Raw genomic sequence first — 23,862 nt, 5'->3', positions numbered from 1 at the left:
TATAACTATTTTCCAGTCGTCCAGTTCCCAAGTTTTATGGAAGAAGCCTGAAGAGTCGCTGCAGGGACGCCACGTATAAGAAACTGCGAAACACTGAGGGTGAAATGTCATGACCTGGAGCTGTTCTACTTGGTGGAGCGTTGGACCAATTAAGAATATAGATGATACTATGCAAAAGGAAGACTTTCTAGATATTTTGCAGACCCATCTTTGCGATTTTGTTGACAAATGGGCATATAAGGGGAGAGACATCACATTTCAACAAGATGGAGATCCAAAACACACGTCCAAAATCTTCAAGGAATGGATCGCAAAACAACATTTTTAGTTAAAGGAGTGGCCAGCACAGAGTCCTGATCTCAATCGGATCGAAAATTTTTGATCGATAATGAAAAACCGATTGGGATTCTACGAATCAGTACCAGCAAGCTAGCGCGAGATGCAGCAACGAGTCCAGCAGGAATGGAAAGCTATTATAAAAGATATAATACCAAATTTGGTAGAAAATATACCAAAATGAATAAATATCACAATTACAAATATCGGTCTTTGGACCAAGTATTAAAAAAAAACGTTTGTTGAAAAGTGTTCAAAATGAGCATAACTGAGTACATGCGAGTTTTTTTTGTTTTTTATTTCTTAAATAAACCAATTAGATTTTTTTGGTATATTTTGTATACGATTTTGTTAATAAATATTCAAAGAATAAACACACAAAATTTGGACTCATTTACTTTACTAATAACTTTTTTATGCGAACCCAAAGTCAGTAGTTGCAAACATGTACTCACACTTGCACGCCTCTGTATATGCATATATTGAGAGAGTAACGAATATGAACAGTTAAGCAGCGAAGCTTTCGTTACAGTTACATTCAGACTCGAGTGCATGCATATGTATGTATATGCAAGACTCTCGCTCACTCTCGCTAATATGCTTTGTCGCATATTCTTAGCATAGATAATGTAAAGCGTAATAAATAGATATGCAGCCGCTTCGCTGCTGGCTTCGCCGCGTGCTTTTTCTTACTATGTACTTAGGCTAAGATCATGCTTAGACTTTTGGAATAAATCATTATGAAAAAGTAAATCAAAAGGCACAGACGTGCCGGTGTTATCATTTGTCAATTATTCTCGACACGTGCCAACAGTTTGGTACAGTTTGGCACCAATAAAAGATAACATATCACAGCAGTCCGCCTTGGCTCGGGAGGATACCCGGCAGCACGACGTCCGGGTACACATCAGCCCCCAAGACTGCCGAGAACGATGCCGAGCGGAACCAGTCCTTGTCAGCCAACACGAGGTTGCTGAAAAAACTGGGCCCGGCTGGTTTGCATTTAAAGCAACGGATGCATGATCGTACTTTCTGACGACAAAGCTCTTGAGCATTAACTAACCAAAGTCGTTCTCTAAGAATGCTCACGAGCGCTCTTGGGCCAGCGTGACAGTTGGTCAAGTGAAGGTACCTCACATAGCTGCGAGCAAATTGTGAGCGCTTCGACAAGAGGAGTGGAAACTTAGCATCATACGAAATAGGAGCATTTACCAGTCGCCCCCCGACTCGCAACAACGAAAACGAACCCCATGATCCTTCATACTCATGTATGAAAGGATTGAGTCGTTGTAGATTCGAGCTCACACGTTTACTCTAACGAACCTTTGCTATATCGTCTCTGAATTTGAAATCCTGCATTACTTCTACTATTTTACTGAATGCTTCTTTCAGTTCTGATTCCGTTGGAACGGCTTCGAATGAAGCGGAACACATAAGCGAACACTCTCAACAGACTTGTGTGCGACGAAAAACTTTCGATCGAGTCCACGCTCTCTGAATCTCGGCCACTCGATTTGACACGAATGTCGCGAGAGTGGAAGGATGTGACCGGATCCAATGAAGAGTGACTTCCGAATCTGACCAAAGAACCGTCCGTTCAATTGGTGATCGGATCAGCCTTCGGATGCGGTGGCATAGTTCTGCAAGAAGGTGAGCTGCATACAACTCAAGTCTAGGAAGAGTCTTAGTCTTGAGGGGAGCTACTTTTGATTTTGAGGTTAGTATGCGTACGAACGTAAATACACGCCCCATACGATCTTATTGAGGCGTCGGCGAAGCCATGTATCTCTATCGGTGACGTAGGCTCTGTGAACAAATATCGTGGCACTTTTATGTTTTGCAATTGTGTCAAATTTGACTTCAATTGCTGCTACGATGTATCCAAACTCAATGGTATGGATTCGTCCAACTCCAACTTTTGAACCTAGAGCTCTTAAAGCAGTATCTTTGCTTTTATAATAGGCCGGCCAAGCGGATCGAATAGCCGAGATGTCACCGAGAGAATGTTCCGTTTTGTCGCTTTAAGACCCATGAATGAATCGTCGATCCGGAATTGGAACACGTCTTCATTTGGCAACCAAATCACACCTAGAGTCTTGGTTGCGTCAGTCTCGGAGATCATTATCGGCTTTGGTGTACTGTCTGATGCGGAGAACCCAGGAGCATTCGAGAACCACTTCGCAAGTTCAAAACCTGCTCCTAGCAGTATCTGCGACACTTCAGACTTAATTGTCTTTAGGTCCTCGACGCATGCGGCATCAGTCAACATATCGTCAACGTAGAAGTCTTGCCTGATAACCTTAGCTGCCATGGGGTGCGAGGATTTCGCAATCTCGCTCAGCTGGATCAAACACCGTATGGCCAAGAATGACGCTGGCGCAGTGCCATATGTTACAGTATTTAATTTGAATAATCTCAGCGAGTCTGATGGGTCTTTTCTCCACACTATGAGCTGATAGTTTCGATCTGCCTCGTGCACCATAACTTGGCGGTACATCTTTTTGATGTCGGCTGTTAATGCATATTTATGCAATCGAAAACGAAGCAGAGTCGAAAACAGCTCTTCTTGAATGGTCGGCCCGACCATAAGAATGTCATTCAACGCCTTATGTCTCGAAGTGCGACACGAAGCATCAAATACGACCCTCAGCTTTGTCGAAGTGCTTTGGGGCCGTAGTACACATTGGTGCGGAATAACATAGTGTGGTGTACTTGGAAGGATGTGACTCACTTCGGACATGTGGCCCATCTCTACATATTCTTCCATAAATTCCAAGTACATTCGCTTTAGCTCGGGATCTCGAATTAAGCGTTTTTCAAGCGACGAAAACCCCGTTTAGCAACTTCAAATGAGCACCCAAGCTGGTGCGAATCTGATTTAAACGGCAGTCTTACTTCGAAACAACCAGACGGCAATCTTCTCACATTATTTGTGAAATGATCTTCACAACTTTGTTGTTCAGCGGAAAGGACTTTGGAGGGAGAGCGCACATCCTCGACAGTCCAAAACTTCAGCAAGGTCTTGTCAATCGAGCTCAAACTTTCTTCCTGATAGCTCAGATTGACAATCATCTTCTGGTGAGATTTTTCACCAGGAGTGTACCGCCCCGAGACAATCCACCCAAGGCTTGTCTTTTGGAGGATTGGACACTCTGGACCTTGCTTTATTTGGCCAACGGACAATAGGTCAAAGAATGTTTCAGCGCCGATAAAAAGATCAATTTTCTGCGGTTTGAAGAAATAGGGATCCGCTAGCTGAATATTGTCAGGTATCTTCCAGTTACTGACATTTACAGTGTGATAACCTGAGATCGATTTGAGGATCCATAAATCGATCGCGTATTCATTGCAGCCAACTCGCGACTCCACCACAGTGTGTATCTTTTTCTTAACTTGTGAATTGGATTCATCAATGCTAAGCAAGCTGATGCACTTGTCTTCTCTACGCAAATGCAGCCGCTGAGCTAGTTCCTCAGTCACAAATTTAATTTGTGACCCAGAGTCCAGCAAAGCTCGGGCTAAGACGAAATCGCCTGAATTCGTCTTTATGTTGATGACTGCTGTGGCCAGGATCACTTTATCCGACACGGTCGCATGCATCGCATACGAAGTGGATGGACGATCAGGCTCAACAGCGGAGAGACTCGGGGGTGGTAACGCTCTACTATTTGTAGTCGCAGAATATATGTGCAGCAACATATGATGTGAACGGCCGCACACACGACACTTTTTGCCTTACATTTGGCGACAGTGCGACCCTTCCGAAGACAATTTATGCATAATGCAGTTGTTTTCTCGTAGTCAAATCTCTGTTTAACTGCCAAGGCAGCAAACATCGATCAACTCACGATGGAATGATCTTCGGAATTGCAATATACGCATATTTGGGTCTTTTGATCAATCTTATCTTTGAGCGTCGTACACGAAAACGAGCTTTTATTAAGCTGTTTAGCGGAAACGGCTTGAATATCAGACTTTGTCGAATTATCAGCTGACAAGTGCTGATATCGACGATTAAGCACAGTTTCACACTTACTCCATAATGGAATCTTCGTGTAATCTAGCTGCTCATCCCACTTCTTCTTTGTCATTGCATCAACTTTGTGCATGACCAGGTGAATAAGGATTGCATTTGCAATCTTCTTATAATCACTTATCGACAACAAAGATCCGTATATCGCAGAGACAGTGTCAATCAAGTTTCGCAACGCTGAAGCGGAGGGCTGCGAAATTTTTGGCAGATTGAAAAGAGCAGTGATATTTTCATTAAATATCAGACAATCATAGTCATATAATCTTTTCAAACTCGCCATTGCTTTCTCATAGTTGTCCTCAGTGACTTGAAACGCTCTCACCGTTCCAAGAGCCTCACCAGAGAGACAAGAAATGAGATGATTGAATTTCTCAATGCGCGGAATTGAATGGTCATTGTCAACAAGAGTCTCAAACAAACTTATGAAATTTTTAAATTCGGAATACTTTCCGCTGAACCTTGGCAATGACAGTTTAGGCAGACGGGTACGAGGAGCAGCAATCGGCTGAATCGATATATTGGCGGATGAAGTATCGGTCAACGACTTCACCACCGCCTTCAGCCTTGCCATTGCAGAAATGAAAATATCTTCTAACTCGCACCGATATTCGACATATTCGTCAAATGCCTCAATTCTGCTTTGATATTTGAGAGCATTTTCAATGTGCGACGACAACATCTCAAGCCTGCACTCTAGCTCTTTCAAATCTCGACCGATAGTGTCATCGAGAATTTGATCATGAATTCTGCTAATGCTCTTTACGCAAATAGCAAGTTTCTTTCTAGAGCCTTCAAGTGTTTTTTTCGAATTCATTATTGTTTAGATTATTAAAGGAGACGAAAAAAATATAAAAATAAAATACAAAATAAATCTTGTTTTAATTTTAATTTTGAATTATTTTTTATTTTTACTTAATTTTTTTTTTTTTATTATTATTTTTTTTGAATTGTCCTAGCAACCTCTATGCTATCTCGGACAATTATAGGGGTACACAATTCGAGGGATCAAACGAGATATCGCACTGATATGCTCAACCAACGAATGCACTGCAGTGCACTGTGGTCCCAGTGCGGCATAAAATCGAAAAAATTATTAAACTATTTTTTGAATATGAACAAAATTTTGATTAATAGACATCCCAAATAAATATAAATATACATTTTTTTGAGCATTATTGCAACCCTGTTAATTGAGCGCGGTCATTCATTCATTGCAACCCTGAAACTTGCAAATTGGTGGCAACTTTAAGGCAACTTTTAATTGTGTTACAATTGGATTAAATTGGGTGAAAATACCAGATTAAAAATTGTAAACAAAGATCAAGGTATGAAAAATCAATAAAACTATTTTGTGTTATCATTATATATGTGTTAGTGTTGTCAAATGTTTTGTAAGTGTCTATTTAGCAGGAATGTGTAACAAAAGTAGTTGTGTTTTGTGAAGTGTTACTTTTTCAGCGCATATCGGCGCAAGCAACTAATCAGGTGAAGTTACTTATAAATTTATAGAAATTCAAATTTAATTGGTCTTCTTTGCTGGTTTTTGCTCGTTTTCGAAAAAACGGTACTTTTCAGTGTCATATGAATTTATGCGTTCTGAGCTGCTGGAAATATGATCCAAAAACAATTGATGTAATGCTGCAGTAAACGATTTCATTTTATAAAAATTGGGCAATAATGCTACACGTTTAAAGGAAAAAGTTATTAATGAGGTTAAACATTTTATTGGACATATTAAAAAATACCTGCCGAAGTACAATCGATTGCTAAACCGCTTTAAAGAAGTCCACCCACACTGGCTCTCACAGAATATAATAATTGTACTGGACAATGCGGTAAATGTGACTCCATCACCGCCTAAAAAAAGTCGTCCTACCCTTAGCTATAATGAGGCTGGAGCTCGGTTAAAAAGAAAGTTGGCGTCGTCAGTAGCTGAAAGTGTTGGACATGAGAGAGACCTTTTACTTCATGCTGCAGCTGTTTTCGCTAAAAAATTTCGTCAGAATATCCAATCCGAAGAGACAACATCTAAGGTATCTCCAGATGAAGCTCTGGCATATCTCCTAGAAAATTCTCTGACAAAAAAAGCAATATATTAATACTGCTTTGCTAGCCAATAGTCGTAGCTTCAACGTATTTCCAAGCTACAAGAAATTAGTAGAGGCTAAGGATCAATGTCGGCCAAATGGAATAAATATAACTGAAACTGTTGCGCAAGTACCACTGCAATGTTTATTGGATCACACAGCAAGTCGTCTAATTTTATTGCAGAAAGATGTTTTAGAACAGTATCCGGACATTAAGGAGCTGAAATTAATTGCTAGCTATGGCTTTGATGGGTCTACTGGACAGACAATTCACATGCAAAGCTTCAAAGAACATCAAGATCCCATTATTGATCAATCATTGTTTGTCACGTCGCTAATACCTATTAAACTTATAAATAAGTTTGAAAGAAATATATTTGTAAATGCTACACCACAGTATGTTCGATTTTGCAGGCCCGTGAAAATAGAATTCACCAAAGAAACGCCAACTCATATAGTTGCCGAAAAGTCGGATCTTGACAGACAAATAAAGGCTTTAGTACCTTTCGAATACGAAATTGATAGCAATAAAAAAGTCACAATTACTTATTAACTATGTATGACTTTAATAGATGGCAAAGTTCTAAACGTTTAAACGGGAACAAAATCCACACAATGCTGTCCTTTATGTGGAGTAACACCAACACAATTTTTAACGGAAAAAAATTTGCAATCAAATAACTTCAAATTAAAACCAGGTTCTCTTCAATACGGTATAAGTCCACGCATGAATCAGACTTTTCAAACATGTTTTAAATGTGTCATACAGAATTGGAATAAATAAATGGCACATTAAAGATATGAAGGACAAAGAATTTATGGCGGCCCGGAATCTGAAAATTAAGAAGAAATTATTTGATGAAATTGGAATTTTTGTTGGTATGCCAAAACAAAATGGAAGCAGGAATTCCAACGATGGCACATGGCCCGCAGAGCGTTCTCAAATGCTGTAGTTTTTGGCTCTATTTTAGATTTCAATCATGAAGTTCTTCACAATTTTCATATCGTACTAATAGTTTTGTCAAGTAAATATAAAATTTCTGTGGAAAAATTTCAAAATTTCTGCAATAGGGCAGCAGCTCTCTCAAGGCTGGAGAAATATCCATGGTATCCCATGTCAGCAACGCTTCATAAAATCACAAATTATTGAAGCTTCTGTGGTTCCGGTTGGTTCTTTGGGTGAAAATGCTTCAGAATCGCGCAACAAATCATACAAGAAAGATCGCATATCCCATTCTAGGATAGGCAGTAGAATTCATCGCATAACAGATGTATTTAACAGAGCTTTGGACTCATCGGATCCTTTGTTATCCAGCCTTCGCATTGCTGAACGAAAGCGATCTAATAAAGTTAAGATCTTACCTAAAGAAGTATTAAGCCTACTAGAAGAGCCGAAAATAATGGACGCATCAAATACGTACAGCGACACAGATACTGACGAAGATAGCGAATAAAATTAGTATAGTATATCTATATACCTACATAATAATAATATATTATATAACAAATACACATGTATATATAGATATTTAAGTCATTCCTGAAGTAAATGTAAATCTATTGTTTGAATTCAACGTCATACTTAATTTCTACTAATAATACCAAATTTTTTATACATACTTATCTTTCTAAAAAAACACAATGTGCAAAGTGCCAAAAAGTCGACCTCTGGAACCACAATGCATGGTGTAAAACGAATTTGGCAAATGTGGTGAAGGCATGAGTAGAAAACTTACCGTATCCGAACGGCGAAGCAATGCAAGAATGAGTTTCGCGACCGAGTACTCGGTTAGTTGTGCGCCGCATTGGCGATGTCAAATTTTTTTGCGGGTTTGTTTTTATACCCGCTACAAATAGGGTAAAAGGGTATTATAACTTTGTGCCGACAGGAAATGTATGTAACAGGTAGAAGGAGGCATCTCCGACCCCATAAAGTATATATATTTTTGATCAGTGTCAACAGCCGAGACGATCTAGCCATATCCGTCTGTCCGTTTGATTATCTGTCCGTTCGTCCGTATGAACACCTAGATCTCAGAGACTATAGTAGATAGATATAGATCAAGTTTTTTTTTCAAATTTTTGCCACGCCCCCTTCCACCCTCGAAAATCAAAAAAAAAATCGAATAACAAGCGTAATTTTAAAGCTAAAGCTGGTGTATACAATAGTAACTATAGTATTTTTGAGTCCTGAAAATTTGATTGCGATCAGATAAAAATTGTGGAAGGTACTAAAGAAATACTTTTGTATTTTTATACAATCTGGTACATTGTGCCGTCTATGGTATATTTTGATTGTGGTACTATATCAATATCTCAAATTTACCATTTGGTATATTTTTAGTAATTTTTGTATTTTTGGTATATTTTGAAAAAATACCCCAATATTTTGCTTTTATTCAAAATGGGTAGCGGGTATCTCACAGTCGAGCACACTCGACTGTAGCTTTCAAACTTGTTTGTGTTACTGGCATGATCAGCTTAAAAGAATGCAATTTTTCGTTCTCCAACTACACATTTGTATGGCATAATTCCAGGTTTGTTTACAAAAATAAAAAACGTAAATAGTAAATTTTACTTATATGCCTGTTGCAATTCTCAAGTGGTTCTAGTGTGTTGTTGATAAGGACTCATCCGTCAGCCGGCGCAGAGGGTTGGTGGAAATTTTTATTGCTTCGGCTAGGAAATATTGTACGAGGGCTGTCTGATAAATAACCGTCCTAACCATAATGCACGCGACTTTTTGAAAAATTTTTATTTTTCTACATAGTCTCCTTGTAACTCCACACACTTCTCCCAGCGATGCTCCCATCCAGTGTTGCCAAAGTTTGACGAGAAAAATAAGCTGTTTCTGACGGGAAGAACGTTGCAAAAAAGCTGAAAAATTATAAAAAAAAGCGGGTTTTTCAATTCATTATTATATTTATATTTTTTATATATTTATATTTTTCTGATAGGCACCAGTGATGCCAATTTGTCCTTTTTCCGGACAGATCTGTCCTGTTTTTAACGTTTCATCCGGAAAAAATTGAAAATCATCCGCATACCTGAAATCTGTCTTTTTTTTTTATTTTTCATCCGGAAATCTGTCCTTTTTTTAAATCTAATATAAATTCTTTATTTTTCTAAAATAGTTGCTATCACGCTCCAATTTAAATTTATTAGTAGCTGTAAAATTTGAAACAGGTTGCAACTTTTCGGCGCTGCCATATCTATATCGACAGTTTGGTAAAAAATTAATCGAAAAACTATTCACGGTTTACTTGCACTCTCTGTTTCGGTACTGAGCACACAATTTCAAAATTTGTATTAAGTTAAAAATGCAAAAAAAAATGTATAAGCAAAAGTTTCGGGACTGTTGGCTACTGCAGCCCGATTTTAAAGGTTGGATTAGCCGACATAATTCAGACATTAACAAGGCTTATTTCAAATACTGCAAATGCAGTATTAACTGTAAAATTGCCCAAATAAGAGTGCACATGACGACAAAAAAACATACGCAAAATACATCAAGTTTAGTGAAACAAAGTAAAATTTATTTCGAGCCGGTCAAATCTTCAGAAACTTGTCGCCAAGAAGCTGAATTAGTATTAGAAGTGAATTAGTAAAAACACATTTTGACGCCAAGAAGGTTAAATTGCACAGAACCAAGTGCACTAACCTTATTAGAAATGTAGTGTCTGACACTGCCTGTGCCTGAAAAGTATCTCCAAATAATTCATGGCTACTTATGAGGACAGCAATAATGACGAAGGAAAATATTGGCATCATATTGTTGCTGCTGTTGTTGTTGTTGCTGCTGCTGCTGTTGCTGCTGCTGGACGACATAGGCGGCGGCTGCCTGCTGCTGTTGCTGCTGATGATGAGCTGCTGCCGCCGCTGCTACCAACTGTTGCTGCTGTGCCGCCAACTGTTGTTGCGCCAATTGCTGGGCGAGTATTGGGCGAGCGTGATCTGCTGTGGCTTGATCTCGCTGATGATCTGCTGGTTGTAACCCCCGGCGGTGATCGTTGCCATCGTGTGTATTTGGGTGGCTATCAAGAAGCGAGGAGGGACGATATATAATAATATAATTAAAAATACCTGTAGAAATAAATCCTCCTCCTCCTTCTCTTTAATTGTAGCTCCTTGACGCATATTTTCGATAGCTAGACTTGCCTTCGAAACCTCAAACCTCTTGGCCTCTATGGCCAGCTCTTTCAATTCTGATTCTGCCTTCTTCATGCGAAAGTAATTTCTGCGCTCATCATAATTTTCGTTCTCGCCGCCGCCCGTCGTCCCTCCTCTTCCCCCACCTTGAACATCCGTTGGCGTTGTGGCTGTGGCCCGCGGCACTTGCACAGCCAAGATAGGGACGGACGACGTGTATGTAAATACCCCGTTAGGATGAGCCATCTTTAAATAATTTTTAGAATTTTTATAATTGCCAGTCTAGGAACTTTAGAAATTGAGTTTACTTTTCAGTTTACAATTCGTAGAATTCAGTCGACTTCTATCATAAATGAAAATATGCTGCTTGGGTGACTTGACAGCTTTTCCTATCTATCAAATTGACAGCTCCAATCTGTCAAGTTTTCAGCTCTAATCTGCCAAGTTAAATTCTTCAATCTGATTAGTTCATCAAATAAATGAACAACAATCTTAAGCAACATTCGGAAACTGTTCAAATCAATTGCGAACTTGTAACCAAAATTATAGCTCTATCTCTTATAGTCTCTGAGATCTAGGTGTTCATACGGACAGACGGACAGACACACAGACGGATATGGCTAGATCGTCTCGGCTGTTGACGCTGATCAAGAATATATATACTTTATAGGGTCGGAGATGCCTCCTTCTACCTGTTACATACATTTCCTGCCGGCACAAAGTTATAATACCCTTCTACCCTATGGGTAGCGGGTATAATTATATTACCACAACCAAATATATAAATTTTCTGTATTTATATAATAAAGTGATTGATTATTATTAATGAAATATCACTATTCGGATTATTAGATTATTATTAAAAAACAAAATCGTTTAATATCACTGGAGGAGTTCCCCAAGGATCCGTGTTGGGCCCGCTGCTATGGAACATCATGTACGACGGCATACTGCGCCTTGAAGTTCCAGAGAGGGTAACAATTGTAGGCTTTGCAGACGATGTGGCCTTAGTGGTGACAGCTAAACACTAGGGCGACGCTGAGCTACTTTGTAGCCCAGCAGTAGCCACTGTCAAGGACTGGCTTGCGACAGTGGGGTTGCAATTAGCTGACCACAAAACCGAAGCGGTCCTTATAAGCAGTCGTAAAATCGTCGAAGTGGCTCACATAAACCTTTGTCGGACCTCCATAGTGTCGAGCCGAGCCATTAAGTACCTAGGTGTCCCAATCGACACGAGGCTAAGCTTCCGCGAACACCTGGAGTATGCTGGAAAGAGAGCCGCTGTCGTAGGGCAGGCATTGAGTCAAATAATGCTAAATACGCGCGGCCCTAAGCAAGGTCGGAGGCTACTACTACAACATGTGGTTAGAGCAACAATGCTCTATGGCGCTCCAGTATGGGTGCAAGCAATGGAGGTGAAGGATTACAGGCGGAAGATGCAGTCGACCTACCGAGTCTGCGCGTTGCGAGTCTGCAGTGGCTTCAGGACCATATCGGATGACGCCGCTTTAGTAATAGCTGGCATGATGCCGTTGGATACTCTGGCGATAGAGAGGACTCACAGCTACAAGCACAAGAGGGCTAACCAGATGGAAGACGTTCACTACGTGTCGACCAATTTTAAGACAGAGTGCCTAAGGAAATGGCAAGATAAGTGGGACACATCTAGTAAGGGCCGCTGGACCCATGCTCTGATCCCATACATAGCCAACTGGGTCAGCAGAAGTTTCGGATTCGTCAACTATCATCTGACGCAGATCTTGAGCGGGCACGGCTGCTTCCGCATCTACCTATATAGATTTGGACACGACAGCGACCCGATGTGCCTATATTGCTACCCCGAAGTCGAAGAAACGGCGGAACACATCCTAGTGTTCTGTCGGCGCTTAGCTAGTGAGAGACGAGAGCTCGAAGACGCGATAAGATGTAGAGTCACGACGGACTCTATTGTGAACCGTATGCTGGAGAAGGAGGAATGCTGGTCAGCGGTATGCAGCTATGCAGAAAAAGTGACCACTGCACTACGAACTCTGGAGAGGGAACGTACACGCAGGCGTAACGGAGGGGAGTGAGCTCCCGTCAAGGTCACGTGAAGCAATACCTCACGGCAGTACCACGAGATTTTCCTTGACAGTTTTCTTTCTATCCTTTTTTTCTATATTCTAGTGCCTAATGTTATGTTATATTCATTATATTTATTATTAGATCTAGTTCCTCCGAATAAAAAGAAAACAAACACACATATACACACCTATATACACCAATATACTTCCATCATATATCAAATATTCCTATATAATATAAATATTTTTTTTTATTGCGATAATTTATTTATTGTTTTTCCATCCAGCGCATTTTACCTACATTTGTGTTTTTTCCAGCATATTGTGTTTTGGTATTTTTGTTTGTGCATTCTTTTTTTTGTTCTTGCATTCGACGAACATTTGTTTGATTGTCGCGGGAAATTTCCCCCGCTCCGTCCCTTTGCTTTCGTCGCCTGTGTCCGTAGTCCGTACCCATTTGGGTGTAAAATACCTCAGCTCTGCCTGTGGTATTTTTTCTAGTATTTTTTGGTATATTTTCTACTTGTTGCAACGTTCTTTCCGTCCCGATCCACAAAACAAAACCAATGGCACAAAAGAAAGTAGACACAGCGTTGACGAAACTCATCGCCGCGACTGATCGTATCAGTCACTTTGCGGCGAGAGTCAACAATCCTTCGGCTGATAGCCCATCCCTGTATACGTGCCGAGTCCAAAGGGACCAGATGCGTTCCTTATGGGAAAAGGACGAGTATGAGGCTTGCTCTTGCGTCATGTCTGAGGAGATGACCACAGAAGAGCTCCCTACTGTTCAGGCCAAATACGAGTGCTTCTATGCTGTCTACGAGCAGTGTGCAGCTCAGTTAGGTGAGCAAATAGCCAACGCATCCCAGGCACTCACTCCCCGTACACCCGTACAACCACAAGCCGTGCAATACGTGCCCACAGGGTGTCGATTACCTCCGTGCGACACCGAAGTTTTCGAAGGCGATTACACTCGCTGGTCCACCTTCCGGGATTTATTCACGGCTCTTTACATCCAGAACCCAAGACTGTCGGAAGTTGAGAAACTTTTCTATCTCAACTCCAAGACCAGCGGTGAAGCCCATGCCATTGTGTCAAAGTCTCCTTTGACCAATGAAGGGGTTCAGTCGGCGGGGTCCAGCTTGACTGAGCGATTCGAGAGCAAACGGTTGCTCGTAAACAGTCAGCTGAGAATCTTGTTCAATTTGTCCGCCATTGGGCAAGAGTTGGGTTCCTCTATTCAGGAGTTGCAGAACACCATTCAAGGGTGCCTGACAGCCTTAGAGCACTCGAAAATCGACACAGAGAATTGGGATTGCATCCTGGTTTTTTTGTGTTCTTCGAGGCTCCCCAAGTTGACCCTTTCTCTTTGGGAACAGTCAATCCAAAACAAGAGCGGTATTCCAACGTGGGTTGACATGAACGCTTTTCTTCTAGAGCGGCATCGCACCCTAGAAGCGATAGCGGAGGTGTCATCCAGCACGAACGCTCCGACGGTTCCAAGAGCCTCACCCAAGAAGGCCTCCGTCTTCAGGCAGGTCAACTCTTTTGAGAGTAGCTGTTGTACACATTTGCCATCACGGCGTTCGGCACACAGCACGGGCGCTGATCGATTCTGGATCAGAGGCTACCTTCATTTCTGAACGATTGTTCAAGCGCTTGAGGATGCCATACACATCCGTTCCAGCCCACGTCTCTGGGCTGACTCAAGTTGTAGCAGCAAGGAAAGCATTGCCAATTCCAAATTGGCTCCCCGTTGCGACCATATCTCCAGATTGAGGCATCGACATTCGTCCTTCCGCAATTATCAGGAAAACTGCCCTCATGCGCTGTCCCACAAACCATCCTCGGCAATCTGCCAAGCATCCCGCTGGCCGACACCAAGTTCTATGAGAGTTCACCGATAGACGTGCTTTTAGGCGCGGATATCCTCCCATCCGTTCTTCTCGGCGGCTCGCGTCCGAACGTTTGTGGGACCCTCATTGGTCAAGAGATCATTTTCGGTTGGATCCTGACCGGCCCAGTGTCGGGATCCACTTCTAACTCCATCTCGTTCTTTTCGACTCGACTGTCCGTCGATCGAACTCCTACGATTGGTCCTGTGACAGGACCCCCCTCCAAATCTATTTCAGTTTTTTCGGCTCGACTGTCCGTCGAACGAACCCCTAAGATTGGTCCTGTGACGGGACCCCACTCGAAACCCTCTTCGGCTCGACTGTCCGTTGAGTGTTCCTCTAAGCTCGATCCTTTGTTAGGCCCCCAATTAAAGTCTATTTCGACCTCTTCGGCTCGACTGTCCGAGCGCACCTCTAAGCTCAAGCCTTCATTAGGCCCCCACTCAAAATCCGTTTCGTCCCCTTCGGCTCGACTCTCCGTCGAACGAACCTCTATGATCGATCCTATAATAGGACCCAACTTGAAGTTTGTTTCAACACCTTCGGCTCGACTGTCCGTCGAACGAACCTATCCGATTGGTCCTGTGACAGAACCCCCCTCCGAACCTCATTCAGCTCGACGGTCCGTCGAACGATCCCGGACGGAGACGAAGTCTTCCTCTATACCGATGGCACCGGTCACTCCGCGCGGGGTTTCTGTGCCTCCCGGCACAACCTCGCGCCAGCCCAAGTGCCGACGCGACCACCCGGCACCCTCCAGAGAAGAACCACCAAGGACGTCCCATGTCAACGTTTCCCAGGCCGGCATCCACAAGCCCACTCACCCACGCACCAGGCCAGTGCAAAGGAGTGAGCATACTCCCCACCGCGGCGGTCAGGCTACACATGGGGACAGCGGCTTTCGAAGCGCGAGTTGGTTCCGTGTTGTCCCGTAAGCCGCATCAGCGAGTCGATGCCAGGGGCCTTGGGCCTCTCCATCACTCGCGTGGGCGCTGAAGGAGTCTGCACGGCGACGTTGCGCTCCAAGACATCACCCACTTTATCTATCCTAATATTGTCCTGCCGGGTATCCTCCCAAGTTTGATATTCTTTGCAATCCCAATATTGCAAGGGGGGAGAATGTTGATGCGAGCGCATTGCTAATTGAAAGGGACACCTCCGCTCCGCCGACCGAAAAGCACTCTAAGCTTTTTCGCTCACTAGCAATGCGCTCACCCGTAAGAATGCACTCAAGCTCCAGTGCTCTCAGCTTCTCTCTCCCACAACTCACCACCGCTGAGCGCGGCTCGGTGCAACAGGTCGACGAAATGCCGTCGGCATTTTTTCTAAGACTAGTTCAAACCAACGATTCTATCTCTACGGTCTAATTAACCCCCAATTGTGCGTGTACAACAACCCGCTAAGTTTCCAAATAAATATATATATATTATAAGAAAAACCGCGAGTGTTTTTATTTCGGAAAGGGAAAAACTCTTGGAACTTTTCAGCGCCCCAACGCAAACAACGACAAAAATACAATACAAATAGTTGAATTTGAAATATATGTACATATCTAGATACCTAGAAGTTTAGTAACACTTGTATCCGTTGATTCATCTTTTTGGAGACTAAACTTTGAGTCCCCAATATCACTCTGCAAATCCTCGGAAAAGTGCAGTCCCAAAACATATTTAATGATGTTGGTGCCCTTTGTCCTGTGTAGACGTATGCGACTAGTGCTGTCATCTTCAAAGTATTTAATGACTAGGTTTCCTAAATGGTCCACCTGAACCATCGATGCATTTTCGGCCACAAAAAGACATAGCGCTGCTTCTTGTTCCATCGTCTTAACCGGCAAAGTGACAAAATCTATTTTGTTGCTTTGCATAAAGCCGCCCGTAGCACTTTTATGCTTTTTGGTTAAGGCATGGGCTCGCAAATCAGATAGTTTTGCGGTGATTGTGCATTTGCAGTAATTGCACAAAACTCTTTTTTCATCCGTGTCGTCCCTACGTGCCCATGTCTTAAACTCATCGCTTGTTAGCCAAGCGTCCCGACATTTTTGTTTGTAGTTTTTTGACATATTTTAAAACAATAAAAACACACTGAACGTAATTCCCTGAATTCACTTTTTCGGTTAGTGACGCTACGATCAGAATTGGTTTATCGATGTTCTTTGCGGTTGCTTTACAACACTATACAATCGATTTGTCACTAAAAGTGTTGGCAAGCATAATCAAAATAGCTTCGGATAATATTGCTCCACACTTTTGGGCATATAGAAAAAAATCGGAAAAAAGCATTTGAGTAAAAAAAAAAGCCAGAATTCCCGCTGCCCGCTGTTTCCAATTTTTTCTAGCAAATGGCATTTGAAAAAAGCCAGTTTTGACGGGAAAAAAGCGACTCTGGCAACACTGCTCCCATTCCTGCAACCCTTCCAAATAGTACTTGGCCACTTTGTCTGCAAAATACGAGTTCACGAGAGAGATTGCCTACTCATTTGACGAAAATTTCTGTCCGCCGAGTGCAGTTTTAAGTTGAGGAAACAAAAAAAGTCGCTTGGTGCTAGATCCAGGTGAATAAGGGGGATGGTCAAGCAGTTCGAACCGCAATTCGTGGATTTTCTTCACATGGTTCATTCACATTCGACGCCGAAATAAATGCACGAAAACTTTCCATTTGTTTCGCCCAAATCCATGTTTTATGACCTGTTTGCCCTGAACTGCTTGTTGTCTTCATGTATTTTGCAAAGGGGTCGCTTAAATTTTTCCATTTTTTTTTATTTCATCACCTAAAAATATAAAAAATAATTAATTTTCATTTCACAGATTCCTTACAACTGGAGACAGTTTGAGTACAGCTATCGTATTGGATTTTCTACAGTTGATAGCATTGTAACGGAAGTTGGCGAAGCAACCAACCAAAGAAATCCGGATCGACTTACTGGTGCTATTTAAACAAATTCTTTTTGGTACTAATGGCCCTTGTAGGACCAGATTACAAGTTTCTTTGTGTGGATATTCCAACATGGGAGTGAAATTCGAAAGTAACAAAATGAATGTACCATGTAATTTGCCTGGTAAAAATATGCCTTCTCCACATTTTCTTATTGGTGATGAGGCATTTGCGCTAAAGCCATTTTTAATTCGACCTTTTCCGTATCGGCAATCGAAGCAAGAAAGTTATAGTCGAGTGTGCTCGACTGTGAGATACCCGCTAACTACAGCAGTAGCGGCAGTGGCAGCGGCGCGAATAAATCGCAACGGCAGCGGCGCGAATAATTCGCAGCGGTAGCGGCGCGAATAAACCGCAGCAGCAGCGGCGCGATTTAATCGTAAAGGGAGCAACAGCGGCGCGATTAAATCGCAGCGGTAGCGGCGCGAGTAAGTCGCAGCGGCGGCGGTCTAGTAAGTAGGCGTTTTTCAGGAATCACAACTACTATAGTAATTATTGTATGTTCCCAAATTCGCAACTCTAGCTTTCAAATTACGCTTGTTATTCGATTTTATTGATTTGCGGGGGACGGAAGTGGGCGCGGCAAAAATTTGAAACAAACTTGATCTGCGTGCAATCTGTCGAAAAAATAATAGCTCTATCTCTTATAGTCTCTGAGATCCAGTGTTTCATACGGACGGACGGACAAACGGACATGGCTATATCGTCTCGGCTGTTGACGCTGATCAAGAATATATATACTTTATAGGGTCGGAGATGACTCCTTCTACCTGTTACATACATTTCCTGCCGGCACAAAGTTATAATACCCTTCTACCCTATGGGTAGCGGGTATAAAAATACTGCAAGGTTTTAAAGTGTGGCATCGTAAAACATAAAAATACACAAAGTTACCAAATGTTTTTAAAAAAACTAAAGTTCCGTCAGTTTTGTTTTGAAAATAGCTATGATTCCCGCTAGCCGCTAGTTCTCAATTTATCCAGCATTTTGCTTTTGAAAACCGTCAGATCTAACGGGCAATAGCTAAATTGGCAACGCTGTTTGTAAGCTTCATATTCGTATTATTTCACAACCACAATAAAATGCAAAAAAACACATGTAGCACAATATATCGATGGCACCATCGATTGGAAAACAAAAATCACGATCGTAGCAATCGGCACTAATAGAGCTCCGAGGAATACACGAACACATTTATTGCTAGATGATCTTTAAAATATGCTAGATTTTAGGCTAAAAGCTATTTGCAAATTTTATAAGCTATTCCATTTTTAAATATGCTAGATCTAGCCTGAAATAAACTAATCTGGCAACATTGCTCCACACAACCCACACAGCACAATGAGTGCGCTCTGCGCTCTCTCTTTCGCTTTGTGCTCGTCATCAATCGCTTTCGCTCTCATCGCCGTTGTCGTTGTTGTTGTCATTCGCTCACAATTGTTGAGTGTCATTGTTATTGTACTTAACAGCATTGAAACCATGGTGGTGGGGCTTTGGAGGGGGTGCTCGATTTGCGATCGCGTTAGATTCAATCTATGTGTGTGTGTGTGCGTATTGCATGCCTGTTGCGCTGTGTCTGTGAGTTTGGGAAATAAACGATGCGACGACACGCACGACGAGGCGTGACTTGTTATTCACATTCCAATCAACTGGACTGGTTGCATCTAGTCTTGTCCAGTGAATCACATATGCACATAGATACTCACACACTCATTGCCAGGAGCGGCATGTGAACTGTCTTATTGACAGTGAAACCTCCACTGGACGGACACGCATGGTTGGACATGGTTGCTTGACCTCGAGATTTCTCTTTCTTTACCTCGCTCGATTCTCAATCTGTTTTGATTTTGTTAGAAGCGTATTTTAAATTATTGTCGAATTTAGTCAGCTATATTGTAGACAACCGATATGAATATATTCCCCTGAATTTCAACATTCAATTTGTTTATGTGTTTATTTTAATTATTTACCATTTGCAACATATTATTTCAAAATTAATTGCTACATTTGTTGTTACTCATAATTCAATTACACTCAAAGAAGAGACAGCCATGGAAAGAATTTCTATGAGCAATCTCAGCGAAGCTATGACATAAAATAAAAACAATTTATATGAGATAATAATATGTATATATACTTTATATGGTCGGAGATGCCTCCTTCTACCTGTTATATACATTTCCTGCCGGCACAAAGTTATAATAATAAAATATAATAATAATATAAAAACATACCTAGATCTATCAAATTCAATGACAACTCGAAAAGAAGTTTAAATAATATTGTAAAATAACTCAGATACCTTTGCAAACATAATCTTAGTAAGGTTATATAGACGATTGTTTATTCTAGAAACACTTCAGTAAAGTAAAATTAAAGGAAATTATTATTATAACATTTTTATTTTTAAAAATTGTTATTAAAAATTAAAAAGACAAAATTCCACTATGGACATAACCGCGGTTTTAGACAATACCTAAAAAATTTTAGACATTGTAAATTCTGTTGAGGTTGGTGCGCGCGGGTGCTGTGGTCTTAACCGACACGGACCAAAAGAGCGCTGCGCCAACTTCTACGGTGGAGGGGGAACGTCTTCCTCTTCAGTCACCCCTGCCTATCGCCAGCACCTCCAAGGTTGCGCAGCGGGGCACGGGGGGGCTGAAGGAGAAGGCCAAAAATAGGGCGGCGACCCGTATTCACGCAAGGCTTAGTGGCGTAGCTAACCTGTCCGTCAAGGACCAGGAGAGGCTTGCCTGGGCCAACACGTGGATGCGGGAAAACCAACTTAGCCCCCTTCCAAAAGACAATAAAGTGCAGACCGGTTCTACCGGCCCTGCCAACAACAAGGTGGAGTCCATGGCAAGCAAGCGCCAACGGTCCGCTGAGAGTCCCAAGCAAGGGGCTCCAGTGAGCAAGAAGCTGCGAGCACCTGGCTCCACCAACACGGACTCGAACAGGACGAAACAGAGAGCAACGGTTGCTGAAACTGCCAGGCGGCATCTCGCCGTTGCTCTCATAGACAGAGGGGACCCTAACGGGAAAATGTCTGCAGAGCGGTGGCGGTTGACCCATAGTAAGCTGGTCGACGCACTGTTTGTCAGGATGGAGAATGTCCCAGACAGTCCAATGCCTACATTCGAAGGCACTGGCTGGCTGAATGGTGTCAAGATCCTGACATGCAAGGACGACCCAACATTGCAGTGGCTGCAAGCGACCGTACCCAAACTGGACGGGCTGTGGGAGGGGGCCAAGCTGGACGTGGTGGACAGGAATAATATTCCGTCCATGCCGAAGGCGAAAGTCCTTTTCCCAATAGTTGTCCAGGAGAGCGGGCGCTTCAGCTGCTTAAAAGCAGAACCCGGCCATACCGACGAGTGATTGGTCCGTGCTGAAGGTTGATGAACCTTTACCCAGTGGTGGGCAGCACGTGATCATTCAGATCAACAAGGAGGCCGAGGATCTGCTATATAAACGCAATGGGAAGATGGCGTGGGGCTTAGGGAGCGTGTACCTTCGCCTCAAGAAACGTCATCCGAACGACAAGGACACACACACGCTGAGGTCTGGGAGGTTGAGGCAGATCTCGGTCTCGAGAGCGTGACCGACGCCACCCAGCACCTCAGCCTGACTGACAAGACGGAGGAGGTGGGGGAGGAACTGTCCATGGAGACGGGCCCCCCCGCGAGTTTGCTAACCTCTAATGAGTGTGCTGCAACTCAACCTCCATAAATCCAAAACGGCTTCGGCGGAGCTACTCCTTGCCCTGGAGGAAGTGTCCGCCTACGCGGCTTTGGTCCAAGAACCGTGGATAGCGTCGGGCAACACGGTGGCTGGACTGAAGTCGCCCAACTATGATTTATACGTCCCGACATTGGTAAGCAGATCGAGAACTGCCATCCTTGTAAAGAAGGGGCTAAAAGCTCATCTACTACCTAATTACAGCAACGACGATCTAACCGTGGTGGTGCTGGAGAGCCGTGAAGGATGTTTGCTGCTGGCATCCTGTTATATGGCCCACGACAAGCCGGCTCCACCTGACGAGCTGCGGAGGCTGGTGGACATGGTCTGCTCCTCCAATAAGCATATTATTATCGGAACGGACGCCAACGCCCACCATAGCGTCTGGGGAAGTCCCGACATCAACGACAGGGGTGAGTCAGTTCTTGATTTTATCCTTAACCATAAGCTTAGACTAGCCAACAGGGGTGAGGTATCTACCTATGTAGGTCCCACCTCCAGTAATGTGCTGGACTTAACGATTTCAACTGAGTGTACCAATGTTGAAGAGTGGAGGGTCCTGGACAGACCCTCCTTCTCGGACCATAAGTACATTCAATTTACCATTCCTTTTAACAGGGTACCTGCGGCTCAGCCGTTCAGAAATCCCCGTAACACGAACTGGGCGAAATTCTCTAGCCTTGTTTCCAAGTCTCTTGGTTCGCCGGGTAACATCAACTCGGTGCAGGACCTAGAAACTAATGTCAATGTCCTTTCTGCAGGACTACTTTCAGCGTTTCGCCAATCTTGTAGACTCTCAAGACCGACGAGAAGATCGAAGCCACCCTGGTGGAACCCAGATCTCTCATCGCTACGTGGAGAGCTTACTAGCATGTTTCAACTTGCTAAGAAGGCGGACAACGAATATGTCTGGGACGAGTATAGGTCTCTCCTGAAGTCGTACAAGAAGATGATCCGATCATCCAAAAGGTCTTCATGGAGAACCTTCTGCTCGGACCTGGATAACATCAAAGACACCTCCAGACTGAGGAAGCTGCTGTCCAAGCAGGCTTCCAGTCCTAGTCTGCTCAAGTCGGGCGATGGAGCGTGGACGGAGAGCAGTGCTGAAACTCTTGAAGCACTGCTCTCAACTCATTTCCCAGGATGTATTGGAATAGAGAATAGTGACTGGCAGCTCTTTCCTAGTCTCCCAGTTATGAGACTCCCTGCCAGTCTAATTACAGATAACAAAATAATTTGGGCTATCAACTCCTTTGCGAAGGTCAGGTCGCCCGGTCTCGATGGACTTTCGCCAGCAATGCTGCAAGCCAGCAAGCCCACGATTGTTCCGTGGCTATCGGGTATCTATTCGGCGTGCCTTGCATGGGGTCATATCCCCACTCTTTGGAGGACCTCGAAAGTCATTTTCCTGCCCAAGGCGGGCAAATGCAGTCATGTGGTCCCAAATGACTTTCGGCCTATCAGCCTAACCTCTTTCCTGCTAAAAACATTGGAAAAGCTACTTGATTTGCACATCAGAAGCAACTCAATGCATCTGTTGTCCCCAAATCAGCATGCGTATACAAAGGGCAAGTCCATTGAGACTGCTCTCCATGCTCTAGTAGCCTCCATAGAAAAAGCGGACCACTATAAAGAATATGCCTTGGGTGCATTTCTTGACATTTCAGGCGCCTTCAATAACGTCACCACTGATGCTATTATGAAGGGCCTTACCTCAATTAACACGGCACCAGCGATCCACAGATGGGTCAACCGCCTTCTTTGTGACAGGCGGGTGGTGGCTACGTGGGGCGATGCGGCCATTACAAAGGTAGTGCGAGGTGGCACTCCCCAGGGTGGGGTTCTCTCGCCTCTCCTTTGGAATTTGGTCGTAAATAGCCTACTTCTAAAATTTACTAGACGGGCCCCAAGTTAATTGCCTATGCTGACGACATAAGCATTTTGATAACTGGGAAATGCCCAACCACCCTTAGTTCCGTAATGGAACTTACTTTGCGGGAAGTTAAAGCATGGGCCGAATCAGCCGGGCTCAGCATTAACGCGGATAAAACGGACCTTATCCTCTTCACGAAGAGGTATAAGGTACCTGCGTGGTCCCAAAAATAGGCTGCACTATGCTAAAGCCGAGCCTAGCAGTAAAATACCTAGGTGTGGTCCTGGACAGCAAACTGACATGGAAGCTCAATGTGTTAGAAAGGGTGAAGAAGGCCACCGGAGCCTTGTACATGGCGAAGAAGATGCTTAGTTGCACTTGGGGCCTCTCTCTAATCTAATGCGGTGGATATACATCTCAGTTGTTCGCCCTATCCTCACCTACGGTGTTCTAGTGTGGTGGCAGGCCACTGAAAAAAGGACGTACCTATCCATCATGGAAAGGACACAGCGTCAAGCGCTACTGTGTATCACAGGCGCTCTCAGGTCGACGCCAACTAAAGCCCTCGAGGTAATAGCTGGTGTGGAACCATTACACCTATACGCGCAATCCATAGCCGCAAAATCGTCCCTACGGATTGCCGCTACTGGCAATTTGGGTCTGCTAGGCTATGGTCACAGCGCCATTGGTAGGGAGACTAGTAGAGACTTGGACTATACTATCCCCTTACCAGTACTGACCATATTAACAC

The 23,862-nt window shown here is 43.3% G+C and overlaps 1 protein-coding gene across 1 annotated transcript; it reads right to left on the bottom strand.

The window, feature by feature from the left end:
- Positions 1–9,715: 9,715 nt before the first annotated feature.
- Positions 9,716–10,953, bottom strand: LOC132797911 (regulatory protein zeste-like). The gene is made up of 2 exons (XM_060809663.1): positions 10,118–10,953; positions 9,716–10,035 (listed from the first exon to the last, which is right to left on the bottom strand). The coding sequence occupies exon 1, from the start codon at positions 10,849–10,851 to the stop codon at positions 10,339–10,341; it is 513 nt and encodes a 170-aa protein (XP_060665646.1). The 5' UTR covers positions 10,852–10,953; the 3' UTR covers positions 9,716–10,035; positions 10,118–10,338.
- Positions 10,954–23,862: the final 12,909 nt, after the last annotated feature.

The sequence above is a fragment of the Drosophila nasuta genome, unplaced genomic scaffold, assembly GCF_023558535.2.
Source record: "Drosophila nasuta strain 15112-1781.00 unplaced genomic scaffold, ASM2355853v1 ctg30_pilon, whole genome shotgun sequence".
NCBI classification, from domain to species: domain Eukaryota; kingdom Metazoa; phylum Arthropoda; class Insecta; order Diptera; family Drosophilidae; genus Drosophila; species Drosophila nasuta.
This window is presented reverse-complemented; position numbering and strand designations above follow the sequence as displayed.

Bases quoted from the DNA above. Each gene is read 5' to 3' on its own strand.
- LOC132797911 (XM_060809663.1), bottom strand. From the start codon at position 10,851: ATGGCTCATCCTAACGGGGTATTTACATACACGTCGTCCGTCCCTATC.